The sequence below is a fragment of the Eutrema salsugineum genome, unplaced genomic scaffold, assembly GCF_000478725.1.
Source record: "Eutrema salsugineum unplaced genomic scaffold, Eutsalg1_0 scaffold_13, whole genome shotgun sequence".
In the NCBI taxonomy this organism is placed as follows: domain Eukaryota; kingdom Viridiplantae; phylum Streptophyta; class Magnoliopsida; order Brassicales; family Brassicaceae; genus Eutrema; species Eutrema salsugineum.
The window spans coordinates 6876124-6891112 of NW_006256885.1; the positions used below are offsets into that span (position 1 = coordinate 6876124).

A 14989-nucleotide genomic window follows, 5' to 3' on the forward strand; every position below is an offset into this window, starting at 1 on the left:
TTGATCAGCATTTTCAATAAATTTTTCCTCCTTGAGCTAACTTAAGAAAAGTCTAATTTCACGGATATCTCGTTCATTTCCAGATGAAAGAAAACGAGCTGCTTATGACCCACCAGGTCGGTGATGTAATCAACATATTACAGACCACCTCACACCAGCTCTTTGACCCGGATGAGTTATTAACGGTAAGTCATATCTTAATCCGAGAAGAAAAAAAGACCGAGTTTATGATGTATTCAAGATTCATGATCCGTAATATCAATCTTTCAATTTTTTCAGGTGGCGTTCGAGAAAATTGGATCAATGACTACCAACACCATATCTAAGCAGAGGAAGAAGCAGGAACCGGCGGTGATGGCAGAACTTGACCAGAGACTTCGGAGACTCAACTCTCTTAAAGAGAATGGTAAGAACACATGAATAAAACAAAAAACTGTTGGGAGAAGATGAGCCAAAAAGTGTACAACGAGGGAGCCCAATGGTTTATTTATACCCCTCTTGATGTTTTTTTTTTAAATCTTCTTTTAACGTATATAAATAGGATTTTACTTAATCTTGAGAGCAAAACAAAAGACCAGTATCCATTTTCTGAGATGGTAAATGTCAAGTTTCTTTCACTTTTCAAGAAGTGTAGTTTGCCTTTCTTTTATTTACACCTCTTTTTGATATAATCAATTCTGACTCATGTTTTTATATATCCATTTCAATTTTCCTTTATAGCAAGTGTCTTCGATACTATTTCTTCAACAAAAATACAAATCGTAAAGCAGATGATATGAGGATAAGACTTCAACCGATATTCAAATATCTAATACTAATAAAAGTAAAAAAAAAAACACTTTGCATCAGTTGGAAGTTCAAGTTTGAAGTCTCCGTGTTTTAGTTATTAAAAAATAAGGAAACAAAAAAAAAATATATGAATCCCACCATCTAATTTCAAATAATTAAAATCAGACAAATGCACACAGCCATATGAGAGCGACGCTGTATCAAGAGGACGGCGGTTCAATTTTAGATTTTGTTGGATCGGTCATCGCTCACGTTTAAAATCCAGTCTAAAAGACAAACGGGTTAAATCGTATAATTTTTTCAAGGCCATTCATACGATAATTGTTGTTTCAAAGGTAAAATAATTCAAATTTGTAATTTATAATATAATATATTTTACAAAATAACATAAAATATGAAAGTGGCCATAACGGTTCTTTTCGCAGCTATGGTTATGGAGAAAACCCGTTAAATACGATATGATGAAAGAAAATATTTCCTTCTCTGCAAAGCTTCGTTATATCTATAGTGAATAAAGACGATGCATTTCCTGTCAAGCAAAACCTTTTTTGTTTGGAAACTCTCATCTCTTCAGCTTTGACTGAGACCATCATTATTCATCTCAGGATCTGACACAAACACTTGTTGAGGGGGAAAGAAAAACAAACTTAAGAACAAACACAGATATTACTGGACAAAAATCAAGATCCAAGATTAATAAAGTAAATGTCGTTTTGTTCTACGATGATCGGAAAACGATTCACAATAATATGTTCAACGAAAAAAAGGAGATAGGGCGTGAAACAAACACAACTTCTACTGACAATCACATCTCAGGAGAGAAATATCTTGTTCTTGAGTTTCAAACCGCAGGCCATTCTTTACGGATGTCAAAGCTGTAGTTGATCTCCAAGTAGCACTTATTATCATCATCAAGAAACTGAAACAAGATTTGGCAAAGTAGCTTGAAATAAACACCTAAGAATATCACAGAGTTAGATTATGGAGTCTTTTGAATGAACCAACCAACCTTAGTTCTTGCAGAGTATGATCCTCGAGCAAACATGCCAGAAGGAGTGGTCTCTTCTGGCATCACGTGGTTGTATGGCTCCAACTGAGGACTAAATGTTCCGAGCATTTCCTTTCCTCTGTCCACTGCATCCAAACAAATAAATGGAACTGAATCACATTGTCTCCAAACCAACGAGATGATGACCAAGTTTTTCATTTGGTAAGTCATTTAAAGAATAACTTGAGTGTTGTTATACCTTTAACACCGGTCTTCCAAACTGTATTGGTGTACCTAAGACCAGAGACAATGTTGTTGTTAACTTGAAATGTGAATTTCAAGCTGTACTTGCTCCCTTCTTTCAGAGTAAACCACATGCCCTTTGGATTTCCATTCTCCGGAACCATAAGAACAATGTCGGGTCTTCCAGGAGATAAGATGGCGAGGCTAAGGATCCTCACTTCGGGGTCAAGAGTCTCTGTATATATAAGAGACAAATGCTATAAATATGCAAAATACTCGGAATATGCATATCCAAGCAAGGACATATAAACATAGATGATGAAATCCACACAAATTTCCAGAATCATGTGGCAAAGACTACGTGTGTTCAATCAGATCAGTTGAGGGTAACACAAACAAAACCAGATCCAGTCTGATCAAAAGATCAAACATGAATCACAGAGACAGCTCAACAACCATTATGATCTAACAAGAGTCGTAATTTCGCGCAATTCATTTTCCAAGAGTTTATAAAGTTGCCATTTTTACGAAACTGAAAAAGAATGAAAAAGTTACAGACCTCCAATGTTGGTGACATCAACACTTCCCAGGAGCTGTTCCTTCCACTTCCTCAGGCTCTCATCATCCTAGCGATAAGCAGAGATTCGGCAGAAACAAATCAGAATTCCTCATAAAATTTAATAATTAAAAAGAAAAAAAAAAGAAGAAGAAGAAGAAGAGAGAACCTTATCCTTCTCGAGATGCTCCTTGATAGTGTACTGAGGACCCAATTGTAATTTGGAATCGTCGTCTTCTTCTTCCTCGGTAGCGCAGAGAGAGGATTCGCTCATTTGTCTTCCCAAGGATCCAAGAGCCTCGTCGTCGGTGGAATCGTGATGATGAGACGAAACCGGTCTGGAGGTGTTATTACCTTCATCTCCTTCCTTGTTCTTGTCGTCGAAACCCATGTCCCTGGAACCCGATACAGCTCCAGATACCACAGACATCAATCAACCCCCAGACCCCTCAAGCCTTTGAGAATGTTTAGAAGAAAAATGTCTTTTTTGAGGGATCTAAAAATCGAAGAGCAAAAAAAAATGAGGGGTTGGGGAAAATTTTAGGGATTTTGGTTCTGGTAACGGGAAGGAGATGGAGTCATGTGGTGATCCGAGTTATAGGAGAGAGAATGAGAAAGAGAGGAAGAGAGAGAGAGAGAGAGAGAGAGAGAGAGAGAGAGAGAGAGATCGTGAGGATCACTAACGAGAATTTCGAGAAGCATAATTGTTTTCTTCCACGCGCAGAGGAGACGAGCCTCGAGCCACGACAAGCCAAATCTTACTATTTTCTTCTTCTCTAAATTTAAAAAAGAAATATTTACCCAATCTCACGGATATTTCATTGTTATTGCTAAATTAGTCCTCCGAGTTAGTCTAAATCCATATTGCAATTGCATTGATGACATTACCCGGTTTTATCCGGTTTGATATTGGAAACCCAGTGCATGCGATAAATGTAATGTTTCTGATGGAAATTACTACGTCGTTTTGGTTTGGGGGTTTTACATTTTATTATATTACATTGCACTTACAAGTTACAACAATACGTAACTTACAACAACAATACGTACGTATCTCAGCATACCCTAACATGTTTTCGCTAGTGGACAAACATTTATAAACAGTCTTGCTATCTCTTACTCTCAAATCATGCATGCAATAGTCGATGCCTTTTCATGATCAGATGATTATATGCAGTGGCAGAGCCATAAATTTTTTTTGTTGGGAGCAAATGGGAGTATATATGATACTATGGGTGGGAGTATTGATATTAAGATTTAATAACTTACAGCAATTTTTAAAATTCGTTGGGGGCGAAATACCCCATCTTATTCAATTTACCTCCGCTACTGATCATATGCTTGTTTGTTTGGACAATAAGTAAATATCACTTGGTCAGGCAACATAATCTATGTTATACATGACATATTATAGATATATATGTATAAATCCCATTAATTTCCCAAATTAGTCAACATATCATGCACCGTGTTAGTGTCCACACTGTAATCGTAATTCGTTTCAGAAAAAAAAACCAGGATAATAATTCATGCAGTAACTCATGAAGATGACTCAACTCGAATCATGAAAACGAAAAAAACATTAGGATTTAATTTGGACGAAGATTTATGTACAAATGGAAGTAGACTTTTGCCGCCCTAGTTTGAAAAATATATATGGTAGATATGATTTACGCTTCAAAAAAGAGGTATTGTTCGATTGTTTGGACATAAGACTTTTATTCTTTAACTTCTTAGTTATTGCAAAAAAAAAAACAATATATTTAGCTGAAGAGATTCCATTTTTTCAATCGGGTTTAGATTTTATACAGTACTTAAATCTACCGATGAACAAGAGAAATTGGCATTTTCAGTCGTTCACATTGATAGATCTAATTAATTTCGCCATCGTATTCAAAAATGTAAATATTTCCGACACCACGAAAATGCAGATCGACTTCACTTTTTATAAATGTTCAGATATTTTTTTATAAAGAAAATACATAAATAAGATGTTTAGATCTTACGACGAATAGAGCTTTCATTTTATCTTCAGACGATAGGGAATCTTTGCACATGGGTTTAATATTGAGATCGAGGATCACTATAGTTATCTATATTTATATACACATTTCTTTTTAGTGAAATTATATATGATTTGCGTGATTTTCGAAAGCCTCTTCATTATTATGATATTTCTATAAAATTCGCTTTTATCGTCCCTTGTTTTCTTCTTTCGAACTCCATAGATCTAACTTCTAAGAATATGTTACGAGATTCTTCTCCTTGGTAGTTTGGTGATCATATTAGATAACTTATACAAAAAAAAAATTCTATAAAAGGCATTGCCGGGATGAAAGTTGACACAAATTAAAAAGCGATAATACTGAATGGCGCAGTTAACTCCACATATATTACCGGGAACATTTACGGCTAGATTTACGAAATTATATATACATTTAATGAGAATAATTACATGAAAGAAGAACCCATTAATTAACCAGACACGAAGCAAGAACTTGGAAGGAGGCAAGAAGATGCAGCAACATATTTGACATATATATATTCTTCAAAAAAGCATATTTGACATTATGTATATGAAGATAAAAATGAAGAAATAAAAGAAATCATAAATCAAATGGTGTATTAAACCAAGATAATGTTCCAACATGAACAACAGTGTGAAACCAATTAGGCATACCATGGACAACAAGATCTTTAAATTTACCCAATTTTGGATCATATGCCACAAGAACCCTACTCTTATACTCCAACAAGATCTCTCCATTCTCCAACACACATAAAACACGAACCACTTTACCATTCTCAGCGTTCTTCCAAATCCACATGGGTCGGTCCAAATTCTGCTTTAGCCCCTTTGGCAAGTAAGTCCCAATGCTATACTCCTTTCCCCAAGATTCCTTCACACCATAACTCTTCATGACCCATATATCCAATTTCCCATAGTTTCCATAAACGACGGCGCAAAGACACCCTTTAAGATTCACTAGTCTATGGTTTGTCCGGTTTAGTCCACCGCAGTCCGGTTTAGGAATCTCTCTAAACTCTTCATCTTCAAGATCAAAAGACACAAACTTACGATCCGGCACGTGCCTGCGAGGCCGTGTCACAAAATGTAACCTCCCGTTGACCAAAGCCTCCGAAGGACGTTTCACAAACTTATAAGGAGCTTTCCCTAGGCTCCTCCAAGACAAAGACTGATCTGTACTTCTTGATGACAAGGTTAAGACCTGAACCTCCGATTGCTTGTATTGGATTCTACCACGACCTCTGTAACTAGTGCTACTGCCTCTGAAGTAAACTATCTTCAAAACTTTGTATTCCTTAGTCTTTTGATGGAATCCGAAGCCGAATACGAGTTCTTGGTCATGGTACTTGTTAGAACATTCGGGAAGCTCTAAGGAGTTGGTAGTGAAAGGATTGTAGAGGTAGAGTGAATCGTTGTAGAGAGAATCAGATAAACAGAGCAAACCGTTGCACGAGCCTACGACGTCGAACTCTGGCATGGAAGCTGCGAATCTTAGAGTGAATTTCTTGGTTTTGATGCGTTTCTCTTCTTCTGATAGGTCGAGGAAGTGAAGGCCGTTGCGTATTGGGAAATCGCAGTGAAGGAGAAGACAAGGTCTTATAGGGGAAGAAGAAGAAGACACACGACCTTGTTGATCAGTCAAAATGGATCTCCAAGATCTGCAAACGAACTTAAGGCGAGCTAAGGAGGAGATGGGAAGGCGAGAAAATATGTCGGTGAGAATATCTCCGGGAAGAGATTCTAGTAGCCCTCCACCGTCGTCGTCATCGGTGATTTTTCTCTTCTTAGAACTGTTCTCTGAAGCCATGGCCATGGATGGTGAAGAGAAACGGAAACAAGAGTTTGATCTTGAGATGGAGAGAGAGAAGAAGAAGAAGATGATGAAGATGATGGAGGAAAAAAAGGAGGGTACGTTGAATAGGCATCACAAAAAATTATAATTCTCTCGTGGAAAAGTTTATTATCTAAATTTTAATTTTTATAAAAATTGAGTTGGAACAAAGAAAGATGATGATTGGAGAGATCTAGACCGTAGGATGAGAATGGAGTTGCGGATTGTCAAAAGAGAATAAAGAAAACGGGGAAGGAAACAAAAGGGAGGGGAAAGTGTGATGATGACAGAGCAACACTTTATTTTTATAAAATAGTTTTTCTTTAAAGACTTTAATAATAAGAACAAAAAAAAGAAGTAGCCAACTCATGCAAAAGTCCTCTCTTTCCTTTTACTTTTTATTATCTAAGGTTTTTAAAAATCGAACAGTAAATCTCACCCTTTCGATTGTATTTTCAAATTTCCTTTTTTTTTTTAAACAATTGTGATAGCCCTCAAATTTCCATTTTCGTGCTTTCTTAATTGTTGAAAGGAAAAATAAAATAAAGTATTTAATTTCTAATTGGCGTTGGAGAGTTATTTTGTGATGAAGATCATATTAGACTTTTTTTTGAGAAAAAGATCATATTAGACTTTTCTTTTTGAACCAATATAATAAGACTTCTTCCGTTCTTCGTCGATATTACATATGTTAATGGGCGAGATAAGCATTTAATTCAAATCCAATTTAGTTGAGACTTAAATATTAAAGTAACTCTATTTGTTTTGCTGGGTTTCGGTCATAATTAGCGTGTAAACATAACTCATATGAAGAGTTAGGATAAAAAATAAAGAAGTTCTTAAGAGAGTTTCTAATTATAGTTTCGTTTCTATATTAATTTTTATTTGAAATCTATAGATTTGAATTCGAAATGTTCCGCGACGACCTAAAATTTAAAACCACTGTATCAAATACCCCTTACTAAAGGTTACTGATCATTTGGTTTTCTTCTGGTCGAACTAAACCAAGGGTTACTCTAAAACAAGTTTATTTTAACTCATAGTTTAGAATTTCAACTTGGAAAATCTCATGAAAATATGAGTTAATTTATCTTGCCTCTGTTTCATCATAAATCTAGTGCGAAACTGTTGAATTTTAAGTTTTCATTAGAGCTTCATGAATAGTACATATTATTTTCGAAGAGTTCATTAAATAGTAGTAATTAAAGGGCTTGTAATAATAGATAGGTATAAAAAGAGGTAAGTAGAAAAGAAAATGGTGGGTGGGGGCAGTTGTGCCGTGTGTGTTCTTCAAAGGCTAAAAAGTAAGAGGTGCACAAGTTCTCCACCACTTTGGTTTTTCCCAAACACTTAATACGCATTATTTTTGTTTGTAGGCTGTAATTATATGATTTAGCATCGGAGAATAGACATTTGTAGGTCCATCTCTATATTTCAAAATTTTAAATTTAAGCAATTTTAAGACAAGATGTCAATTCTTAATTGTGTTGACTTTGACACGAGCTTTTAATTATTTTGTTTCTTACAAGAATCGAATTCGCCATCATCAGTTACGTGATTGGCCTGTATTATTCTTTAAGGTGCATCTCAACCTATGGTTCGATATATGGAGAATTCCAGAAGAGTGGTCCGAACATGTCATACACGTGTGGGTGTATTAATGTGAGACTATAATGGGTGCGATAAGATTTTTGCTTCGTAAAAATTTGAATGATAATTTGTTTTACTTTTTAGTTTTCAACAGTATTTTGCAGACATCTTCATTTACAATTGCTACTTTTTTCTACTACATTTATTTATCGTCCTAACCATAATCATCAACGCCAATTGCTGCACTTAAGATTTACGTTGCTTACGAGATTCTCCAGAGCGTTTTTCAATGATCCGGTGATAGTGCACTACTTATTTGGGAGAAGCAATGTTGCTGTTTTTTTTGGTCACCTCTTTCTTCAAGGGATAGTATCGCATGGCTCAGACTATCAACTCCACCTTCGCTGTTTGAATGCGGAAAATCAAGATTCAGGAGTTTTGAATGTTTGATATGATGAGTCAGAAAATGTCTTTATGGAAAGAAAAAAAAAACTATAACTTGGATGGATACCTTTGCAAAATCAACTGACAATGTAGACTCATAAGCATCCTTTTTTGTATCACGAAAAATCATAAGACAAAACTGTTTCATAACATAAAAGTATATAAGAGAAAAACATGTTTAAGAGGATCTCTTCAGTTGTCGTGCGCTTTAAGGAAGGAAAACAAGCACAAAAAAAATTATACAATCTCTTACTATACTTTTGTATCAAGCATAAATTTGGTGATACGACAAAAACATAAATTTCCTATCTACATACAAGATTTTAACATTTCATTTTTTGCCATTTTTGTTACGCAGCGAAGAAACCCTCAGAAGTTGCCAAACATCTACAGCAATGGTTCCTCAAAAACCTCCATGAGAAATTCCCAGGAGGGAGCCCCAATTTCTCACCGTTCCAGATTACTAAAACTTTCATCACTGGGAATCTTGATTCAGTTTCAAAAACATATCAGACCTAACGTCTCTAATCAGTTGATCATTACGTAAAGAAAAGAAGAAGAGAACCATAACTGATCTTCAAATATATCCAGTGAAACTGAGCACCCCGTTTTAATGTCCCATTTCTTAGCTCAAATATTTGAATGACATAGCTAGGCTTGGTTGAAAACCCGGGATCAAACCTACCAATGCTATCTAAGACGTAAATAAAGGAGAGAGACTGGTTTTGGTTACCATCATATGTAAAAAGGCTTCAACAAGTCTTATGGAGCGAACGAAAGAGACGATGCTTCCTCCTCTTTGAGTGTCTTCCCGGACCCTTCTTCATCACATATGGAACGAATGTCACCTGTATTCATGGATGATCAATCAAAAAACACAGAGCTTTTTATTTCAAATGGTTGTATGATCATATAGTAACAATAACAGAGCTCTTATTTGAGATGAAATGGGATAATATTAGAGGTAAACCTGAGAGTTGTTTCGGATTCCGACATCCTGAAGAACAGTATCGTCGTCAAGCAACTTCTCATTATTGTACGAAAGGCAGAAGTTTGACCATACATGCTTCCTACATAATCCCAACAACTCCTATAATAACAAGTATTCTAAATTCCGAGAAAAAAAAAGGAATACAAGGAAAGGTAAAAAAGAGGCTATACCAAGATATATGACGATGACCCATGTTTGCTTGCTCCATCTCAGTAACTTTCTTCTTGATCAAAAGCTTCAGATCCTTCAAAGTAGCTGAATTCATGACCGCAACATCTGCCAAGAGAAAGGAACAAGAAAACCATGAAACTCTACAATGCACACCACTTGTTCGACAAAATGCATCTATGAGATTACAAAAGCATACCCAGGGAGTAGCCGTCGAGCTTGACGATGGAGAGACGCATAGCGCTTCCCTTCTCAAGGCTGACAAGAGTGACGACATCCGAAAGAGTAGGGTTCCTTGGAACGTCTGCGAGAATTGGATCCGCAAGTAGCTGAGAGAGAACTGATTTCAGCTTTTCTCTCTTCATCTCAACGTCGTAATCTCCGATTGCGACACTATCGCCGCCGCTATCCATTTTTCCCTCTCTTTTTTTCTTTTAGGGTTTCGCACCAAAAAAAAAGGAAATGATAATTTTGATAATTGTTCATCTCACACCAAGCCCATTAACCACTCTTCACGTTTGGGCCCAAATGAGTTAATTCATATATTTCTTTTTTTTTTTTGGGTATACAATTCATATTCCTTTTGTTCAATATCTAGAAACAAATTCCGTTGCCGGGAATCCAAATATGAACTAGAATTGAATACAAACACAAAATGTTTACCTTGAAATGGAACAAACTATGTTTATAATATATTTTATTGGTTCAATTGATTTGAAATATAAATAATCCTTTTATTTTTTGGCTAAACGTTCAAAGTTTAATTTAGTGTAACCAAAAAAGAATGAACCAACACTTATAAAATTATACATAAAAAGATGTATGTATATATAGAAAACGCACCAAGTCAAAGGATCATGCATGATTTTCTCGCTATACCTCAAACATAATCATTCCTCAGAACTATTTTTAGGTAGATATGAGTTTGTGGTTCTCAACTCCTTCTGCTCCTCTATAAAACGAACTCTCGAGTCATCACACCAAAGCAGAAAAAAAAAAGAAAAAAAAACCTAAAAAAAAGAAAAAGAAAAAGAAGAAGGTAATAAAAAAAAAGTAGAAAATCAATAAATTTGAAAGATAATAAAAAAAAAAAAAAATGGTGGATTTGCGCAAAGCAAAGACGGTGTTTATTGGAGTACTAGTGTTTGTGGCCATCACAACAGCAAACGGGGCTAAATTTTTGAGAGAAACCGATGATGATGATACACCTTCTGCAGCTGCACCACTTGGCCAAAAAATAACAGAAAAAGTCAAAGAAACGGGTGCTAAAGTCAAAGAAACGGCAGCTCCGATCGGTGCTAAGGTCAAAGAAACGGCGGCTCCGATCGGTGCAGAGGTCAAAGAAACGGCAGCTCCGATCGGTGCCAAAGTAAAAGAAACGGCAGCACCAATCGGTGCTAAAGTAGCAGCAGGATTCAAAGGAATGACAGGAAGCAATGGACCAGCAGCTGCACCACTTGGTGCTAGAATAGCAGAAGGATTCAAAGGAAGCATTGCACCAATTGGAGCTAAACTAGGATTCAAAGGAAGCGGAGCATCAATTGATGTTAAAGCATCAGGAGCTAAAGCAGATGGCAAAACCGATGACAGTGGGGTACGTACCAGCTGTTAAACCTTATATTAATTGTCTACACGTGGCGTGTATTGATCATTGATATATGTATGTTTAGGCATTTGCGGCTGCATGGAAAGAAGCGTGTGCATCAGCATCACCGAGCACGATTTTAGTACCAAAGGGTGAGTATTTGGTGAATAACATAGAGTTCAAAGGTCCATGCAAAGGACCAATCACTTTCGAAGTGAATGGTAATCTAAAGGCTCCACCTAACTGGCTTGGTGGTGGTAAACCTCACTGCGGATGGCTTGAGTTCGAAAAGCTCACTGATTTCACTATAAATGGAAACGGAGCCATTTTTGACGGTCAAGGCGCCATCGCTTGGAAGGTCAATGACTGCGCTAAAACTGGCAAATGCAACACTCTCCCCATCGTAAGCATTTTAACTATCATTTACATCATATATATATATAAGCGTGTTTTTTAAAAAAAAAAATTATTTGAATATATATAATTTTACTAACTCGGTAAGTATATATATACAATATGGATTTTGATAACAGAATATCCGATTCACGGGCCTCACAAACTCGAAGATTATCGGTATAACATCAACAAACAGCAAACTTTTCCACATGAACATCATAGACTGCAAGAACGTAACATTTCAGAATATTGGTATTGATGCACCTCCGGAGAGTCTCAACACTGATGGTATCCACATCGGAAGGTCAAATGGCGTCATCTTAAGAGAATCAAAGATTAGAACCGGAGATGACTGCATTTCAATAGGAGATGGTACTGAGAATCTCCTTGTTGAAAACGTAGAATGTGGACCAGGACACGGCATTGCCATCGGCAGTCTTGGAAAGTACCCTAATGAGCAACCAGTAAGAGGAGTCACCATAAGGAAAACCCTCATCAAAAACACCGATAATGGTGTTCGCATCAAGACGTGGCCCGGATCTCCCCCTGGAATCGCCTCCAACATTCTTTTCGATGATATCACAATGGACAATGTTAGCACTCCCATTCTCGTCGACCAAGTGTATTGCCCCCATGGCACATGCAAAAGTCAGGTATATATATATGTAACTCAATCAAATCTTTACTATCTATAGGAGTTATACATATACTTTGGTATTATGTATGTTTGGTAAAACTTTTAATTAAGTGTTTCTTGAATTAATATATATGTGCAGGCACCATCCAAAGTGAAGTTGTCGGACGTGTCATTTAAGAACATTAGGGGCACATCAGCGTCAAAGGTGGCTGTGAAGCTACTGTGCAGTCCAGGCGTACCGTGCACTAATTTTGCCTTCGCTGACATTAACTTGGTCCACAACGGTAAAGAGGGACCAGCTGTGTCGGCATGTTCTAATGTAAAGCCTGTTGTCAGCGGAAAGATGGTTCCACCAGCTTGCACTGAAGTCGCTAAACCAGGTCCTTGAACGTTGCCAGTCCAACCATGCATCCATCCAATCTGGCCGTGAAGACGCTTTGATTTTGGTGCGATGAAAGTTTTGAAATAACTTTTTATTTTTGTTGAGGTTTTTTTTGTCTCTTACGGATAAATGATATGGATATCTATAGATAATAGTCCCTTCAAGCTTGTACTTTATTAGCTGAAGAGTGACTCGTGATTGGATAGTAATATATTTTTGTGTGATTCGCAAATTGCAAGTTTTTACACTTTTATATAATAAATAATAGTATCATTGAAATTTAAAGGGTATGCTTTTTTTTATATTTCATATAAATTCAAATACAGTATCTATATTGTACACTATTTGACATTCATGTTAGTCTCCATTGCTCACCAGTTTCTGTTCCACATTCTGCCATCACCAACAATTTCGCTTTTCTCTCTGTATTATTAATTAGCTATATTCATCACCTTAAAACCTTTAATTAGTAACGGCTTCCCTCCTCCTTACTTGGGCTCAACCGATTATCATCGTACATTTCACCTTATGAATCACCATATATGAAAAATTGAAACTATATGAAGAAAATGAAACGATCTCTTCCGCTAACAGATAATTAGGCTTAGACCAGCTCCAACGCTGAGTAAATTGGGGGTTCATCGATAGTAATATTGGGCATTTTTTGATTTAAAATAAAGAATAAAAGCCCAATATTGAAAGCAGCGGTGCTTCCTGATGGACTTAAAGCAGCGGTTCAGGAAGGGGTTCATCGGCCACGTGTGAAGTTTTTATTAGTTGAAGCAGAAAAAAGAGAGAAAATAAAGTTAAGTGGTATCGGATTTTTTTTTTCTGGAAAAAATATGTTTGACAGAAATTTGGACATTTGGTTTAATGTTTTTTTTTGTGTTTTAATTATATGTAATGAATAAGTTTGTTTAATCTTTTTCTCATGTATTTTTAATTATATGTAATGAACAATTTATTTGAAATTATAATAAATTAAATGTTTAAAATTGATTTTCAGAAAAAAAAAAATTTGAAAAAAAAAATTACTATAATAATTCAAAAAACTCCTTGAAGGGGTTCAGGGTTGGACACCAATTTTTCCATAGAGTTCATCGAAAAAAATTTTCTCAAAAAAATTAATAAAAAAATTGATAAAGCCTTCAATGGGGTTCAAGGTTGGAGATGGTCTTATGGCTTCTGACACCGCTAGTAAAACACTAATACACCATCAAAAGACTGATCTAAAATCACATTTTTATAGTGAAGCTGTTAGGTATATGGCATATCTTTATCTTTCTTCTTATATTTAGACTACAATCTTTTCACTATCATCTTGTCACTTGAGAAAAATTGTTACGTCATCATATATAGTTAGAGTACTTACTTTCAAAGAGCTGTAAATGATTCAAAGACACAAAAAGTACACCAAAATTAAAGTTCGGTTCGGTTGAATTAGGATATTCAAATTTCGGTTTAGTTTAGGTAAAAAAAAAAAAATGTCAATGCCGAATCTGGAGAGAAGTCCTTTACAGGTTCTAATCCCCAACACGATTGCGTAAGAACAATAGAAGCTATACACTACGCACCTCTAAGTACTATAAATTAAACATGCATTCGATAAAGGCATGCTGTTGTCTACACAACGACACGCGCGCTCTACATAGACCGATCACCGATAGGATTCAAACTTCACGCATCACAATTTTAAATTGAGCTAAAGTTCAGACGCTAAGAGCATGATTAGAGAAATCCACATGAGTTTCTACTTGATTATTATAGTGATAAAGTTGAGGGTAGAAACTCAGCAAAAAACCTAAACTTTTTTGATGTATATTGGAGAAACTCAATCTCCACCGAAAATCAAACCATAAAATCTATACACAAATCAATTTACAATTGGAAAATTTCATTTCTAAAACAGAGAAATTTAGATTTGGAATCGAAATTACCTTTTGATCAGGAAAGGATTCTGAGAAGTCGAAGAAGTCGAAATCATCTTCTGAATTTCTCATGAAACCATCTAAGCAGAATCTCTGCCGATGATGCGATTGGACGATTGGACGACATGCAGACGGCGGTGATGCAAGTTCTCTGCCGGAGACTTCGAAGATTTTGACTAAACCCAAAAATCAGCCATCGGAGAAGTCGAGTTCTCTCTATTGAAGAAGTTGAAGAATTTTTTTTTTCAACGAGGGAGAGAATGATTGCAAAGAAAAACATTTCCATGCCAAAAAAATGTCCCTTTTGTGAGAACCAATAACAGTATGCCACGTAAGCAGAAGAAACTGATCCTTCTAATCCTTAAAGAAGAAACGATCCTACTTTTTTTACCCACTTTTTCCATTAAAAAAAGCCCATTTAATCACAAGAAA

The 14989-nt window shown here is 36.0% G+C and overlaps 5 protein-coding genes and 1 non-coding gene across 8 annotated transcripts in view; 2 read left to right on the plus strand and 4 right to left on the minus strand.

Annotated features, from left to right (window-relative positions):
* The window catches only part of LOC18024746 (TBC1 domain family member 2B), a 3190-nt gene extending 2570 nt beyond the window's left edge, over nucleotides 1–620 (plus strand). The window contains 2 exon segments of the mRNA XM_006407721.2: nucleotides 9–185; nucleotides 280–620. Coding sequence (XP_006407784.2) covers nucleotides 9–185; nucleotides 280–420 — 318 coding nt within the window. The 3' untranslated portion in view covers nucleotides 421–620.
* An 816-nt stretch (nucleotides 621–1436) lies between these two features.
* LOC18024749 (rho GDP-dissociation inhibitor 1) lies at nucleotides 1437–3251 on the minus strand. The gene is made up of 5 exons (XM_006407723.2): nucleotides 2746–3251; nucleotides 2580–2646; nucleotides 2037–2255; nucleotides 1799–1923; nucleotides 1437–1708 (listed from the first exon to the last, which is right to left on the minus strand). The coding sequence occupies exons 1-5, from the start codon at nucleotides 3004–3006 to the stop codon at nucleotides 1631–1633; spliced, it is 750 nt and encodes a 249-aa protein (XP_006407786.1). The 5' UTR covers nucleotides 3007–3251; the 3' UTR covers nucleotides 1437–1630.
* Nucleotides 3252–5093: 1842 nt separating this feature from the next.
* On the minus strand, nucleotides 5094–6527 carry LOC18024750 (F-box protein At3g07870). Its single transcript, XM_006407724.2, has one exon. The coding sequence runs from the start codon at nucleotides 6416–6418 to the stop codon at nucleotides 5183–5185; it is 1236 nt and encodes a 411-aa protein (XP_006407787.1). The 5' UTR covers nucleotides 6419–6527; the 3' UTR covers nucleotides 5094–5182.
* A 1618-nt stretch (nucleotides 6528–8145) lies between these two features.
* On the minus strand, nucleotides 8146–10351 carry LOC18024707 (U11/U12 small nuclear ribonucleoprotein 25 kDa protein). 3 transcript variants are annotated; one of them, XR_002900785.1, is made up of 6 exons: nucleotides 9829–10346; nucleotides 9632–9737; nucleotides 9441–9540; nucleotides 9204–9318; nucleotides 8538–8609; nucleotides 8146–8430 (listed from the first exon to the last, which is right to left on the minus strand). XR_002900785.1 is itself a non-coding variant. In XM_006407725.2 (5 exons), exons 1-4 carry the CDS (start codon nucleotides 10040–10042, stop codon nucleotides 9223–9225), a joined length of 516 nt encoding a protein of 171 aa, XP_006407788.1. In that variant the 5' UTR covers nucleotides 10043–10350; the 3' UTR covers nucleotides 8146–8430; nucleotides 9204–9222. The 3 variants fall into 3 exon arrangements, 2 of the variants coding, with proteins under 2 accessions (XP_006407788.1, XP_024015342.1); XM_006407725.2 differs by lacking the exon at nucleotides 8538–8609 and having other exon boundaries at nucleotides 9829–10350; XM_024159574.1 differs by lacking the exons at nucleotides 8146–8430; nucleotides 8538–8609 and adding an exon at nucleotides 8622–8956 and having other exon boundaries at nucleotides 9829–10351.
* Nucleotides 8835–8954, minus strand: LOC112089047. Its single transcript, XR_002900859.1, has one exon. It is a non-coding gene; the product is annotated as a small nucleolar RNA snoR130 (small nucleolar RNA).
* Nucleotides 10352–10705: 354 nt separating the features above from the next.
* LOC18024708 (exopolygalacturonase clone GBGA483) lies at nucleotides 10706–13666 on the plus strand. The gene is made up of 4 exons (XM_006407726.2): nucleotides 10706–11223; nucleotides 11300–11617; nucleotides 11748–12263; nucleotides 12387–13666. The coding sequence occupies exons 1-4, from the start codon at nucleotides 10726–10728 to the stop codon at nucleotides 12633–12635; spliced, it is 1581 nt and encodes a 526-aa protein (XP_006407789.1). The 5' UTR covers nucleotides 10706–10725; the 3' UTR covers nucleotides 12636–13666.
* The last annotated feature ends 1323 nt before the right edge of the window (nucleotides 13667–14989 follow it).

Coding starts and splice junctions, on each gene's coding strand:
- LOC18024749 (XM_006407723.2), bottom strand. CDS start 3,006: ATGTCTGTGGTATCTGGAGCTGTATCGGGTTCCAGGGACATGGGTTTC. Junction 2,256..2,579: donor TGATGTCACCAACATTGGAG/GTCTGTAACTTT, acceptor TTATATATACAG/AGACTCTTGACCCCGAAGTG. Junction 1,709..1,798: donor CATACTCTGCAAGAACTAAG/GTTGGTTGGTTC, acceptor ATCTTGTTTCAG/TTTCTTGATGATGATAATAA.
- LOC18024708 (XM_006407726.2), top strand. CDS start 10,726: ATGGTGGATTTGCGCAAAGCAAAGACGGTGTTTATTGGAGTACTAGTG. Junction 11,224..11,299: donor GCAAAACCGATGACAGTGGG/GTACGTACCAGC, acceptor ATGTATGTTTAG/GCATTTGCGGCTGCATGGAA. Junction 11,618..11,747: donor AATGCAACACTCTCCCCATC/GTAAGCATTTTA, acceptor TTTTGATAACAG/AATATCCGATTCACGGGCCT.
- LOC18024707 (XM_006407725.2), bottom strand. CDS start 10,042: ATGGATAGCGGCGGCGATAGTGTCGCAATCGGAGATTACGACGTTGAG. Junction 9,738..9,828: donor GCTCGACGGCTACTCCCTGG/GTATGCTTTTGT, acceptor TTCTCTTGGCAG/ATGTTGCGGTCATGAATTCA. Junction 9,541..9,631: donor GGTCATCGTCATATATCTTG/GTATAGCCTCTT, acceptor GGGATTATGTAG/GAAGCATGTATGGTCAAACT.
- LOC18024750 (XM_006407724.2), bottom strand. CDS start 6,418: ATGGCCATGGCTTCAGAGAACAGTTCTAAGAAGAGAAAAATCACCGAT.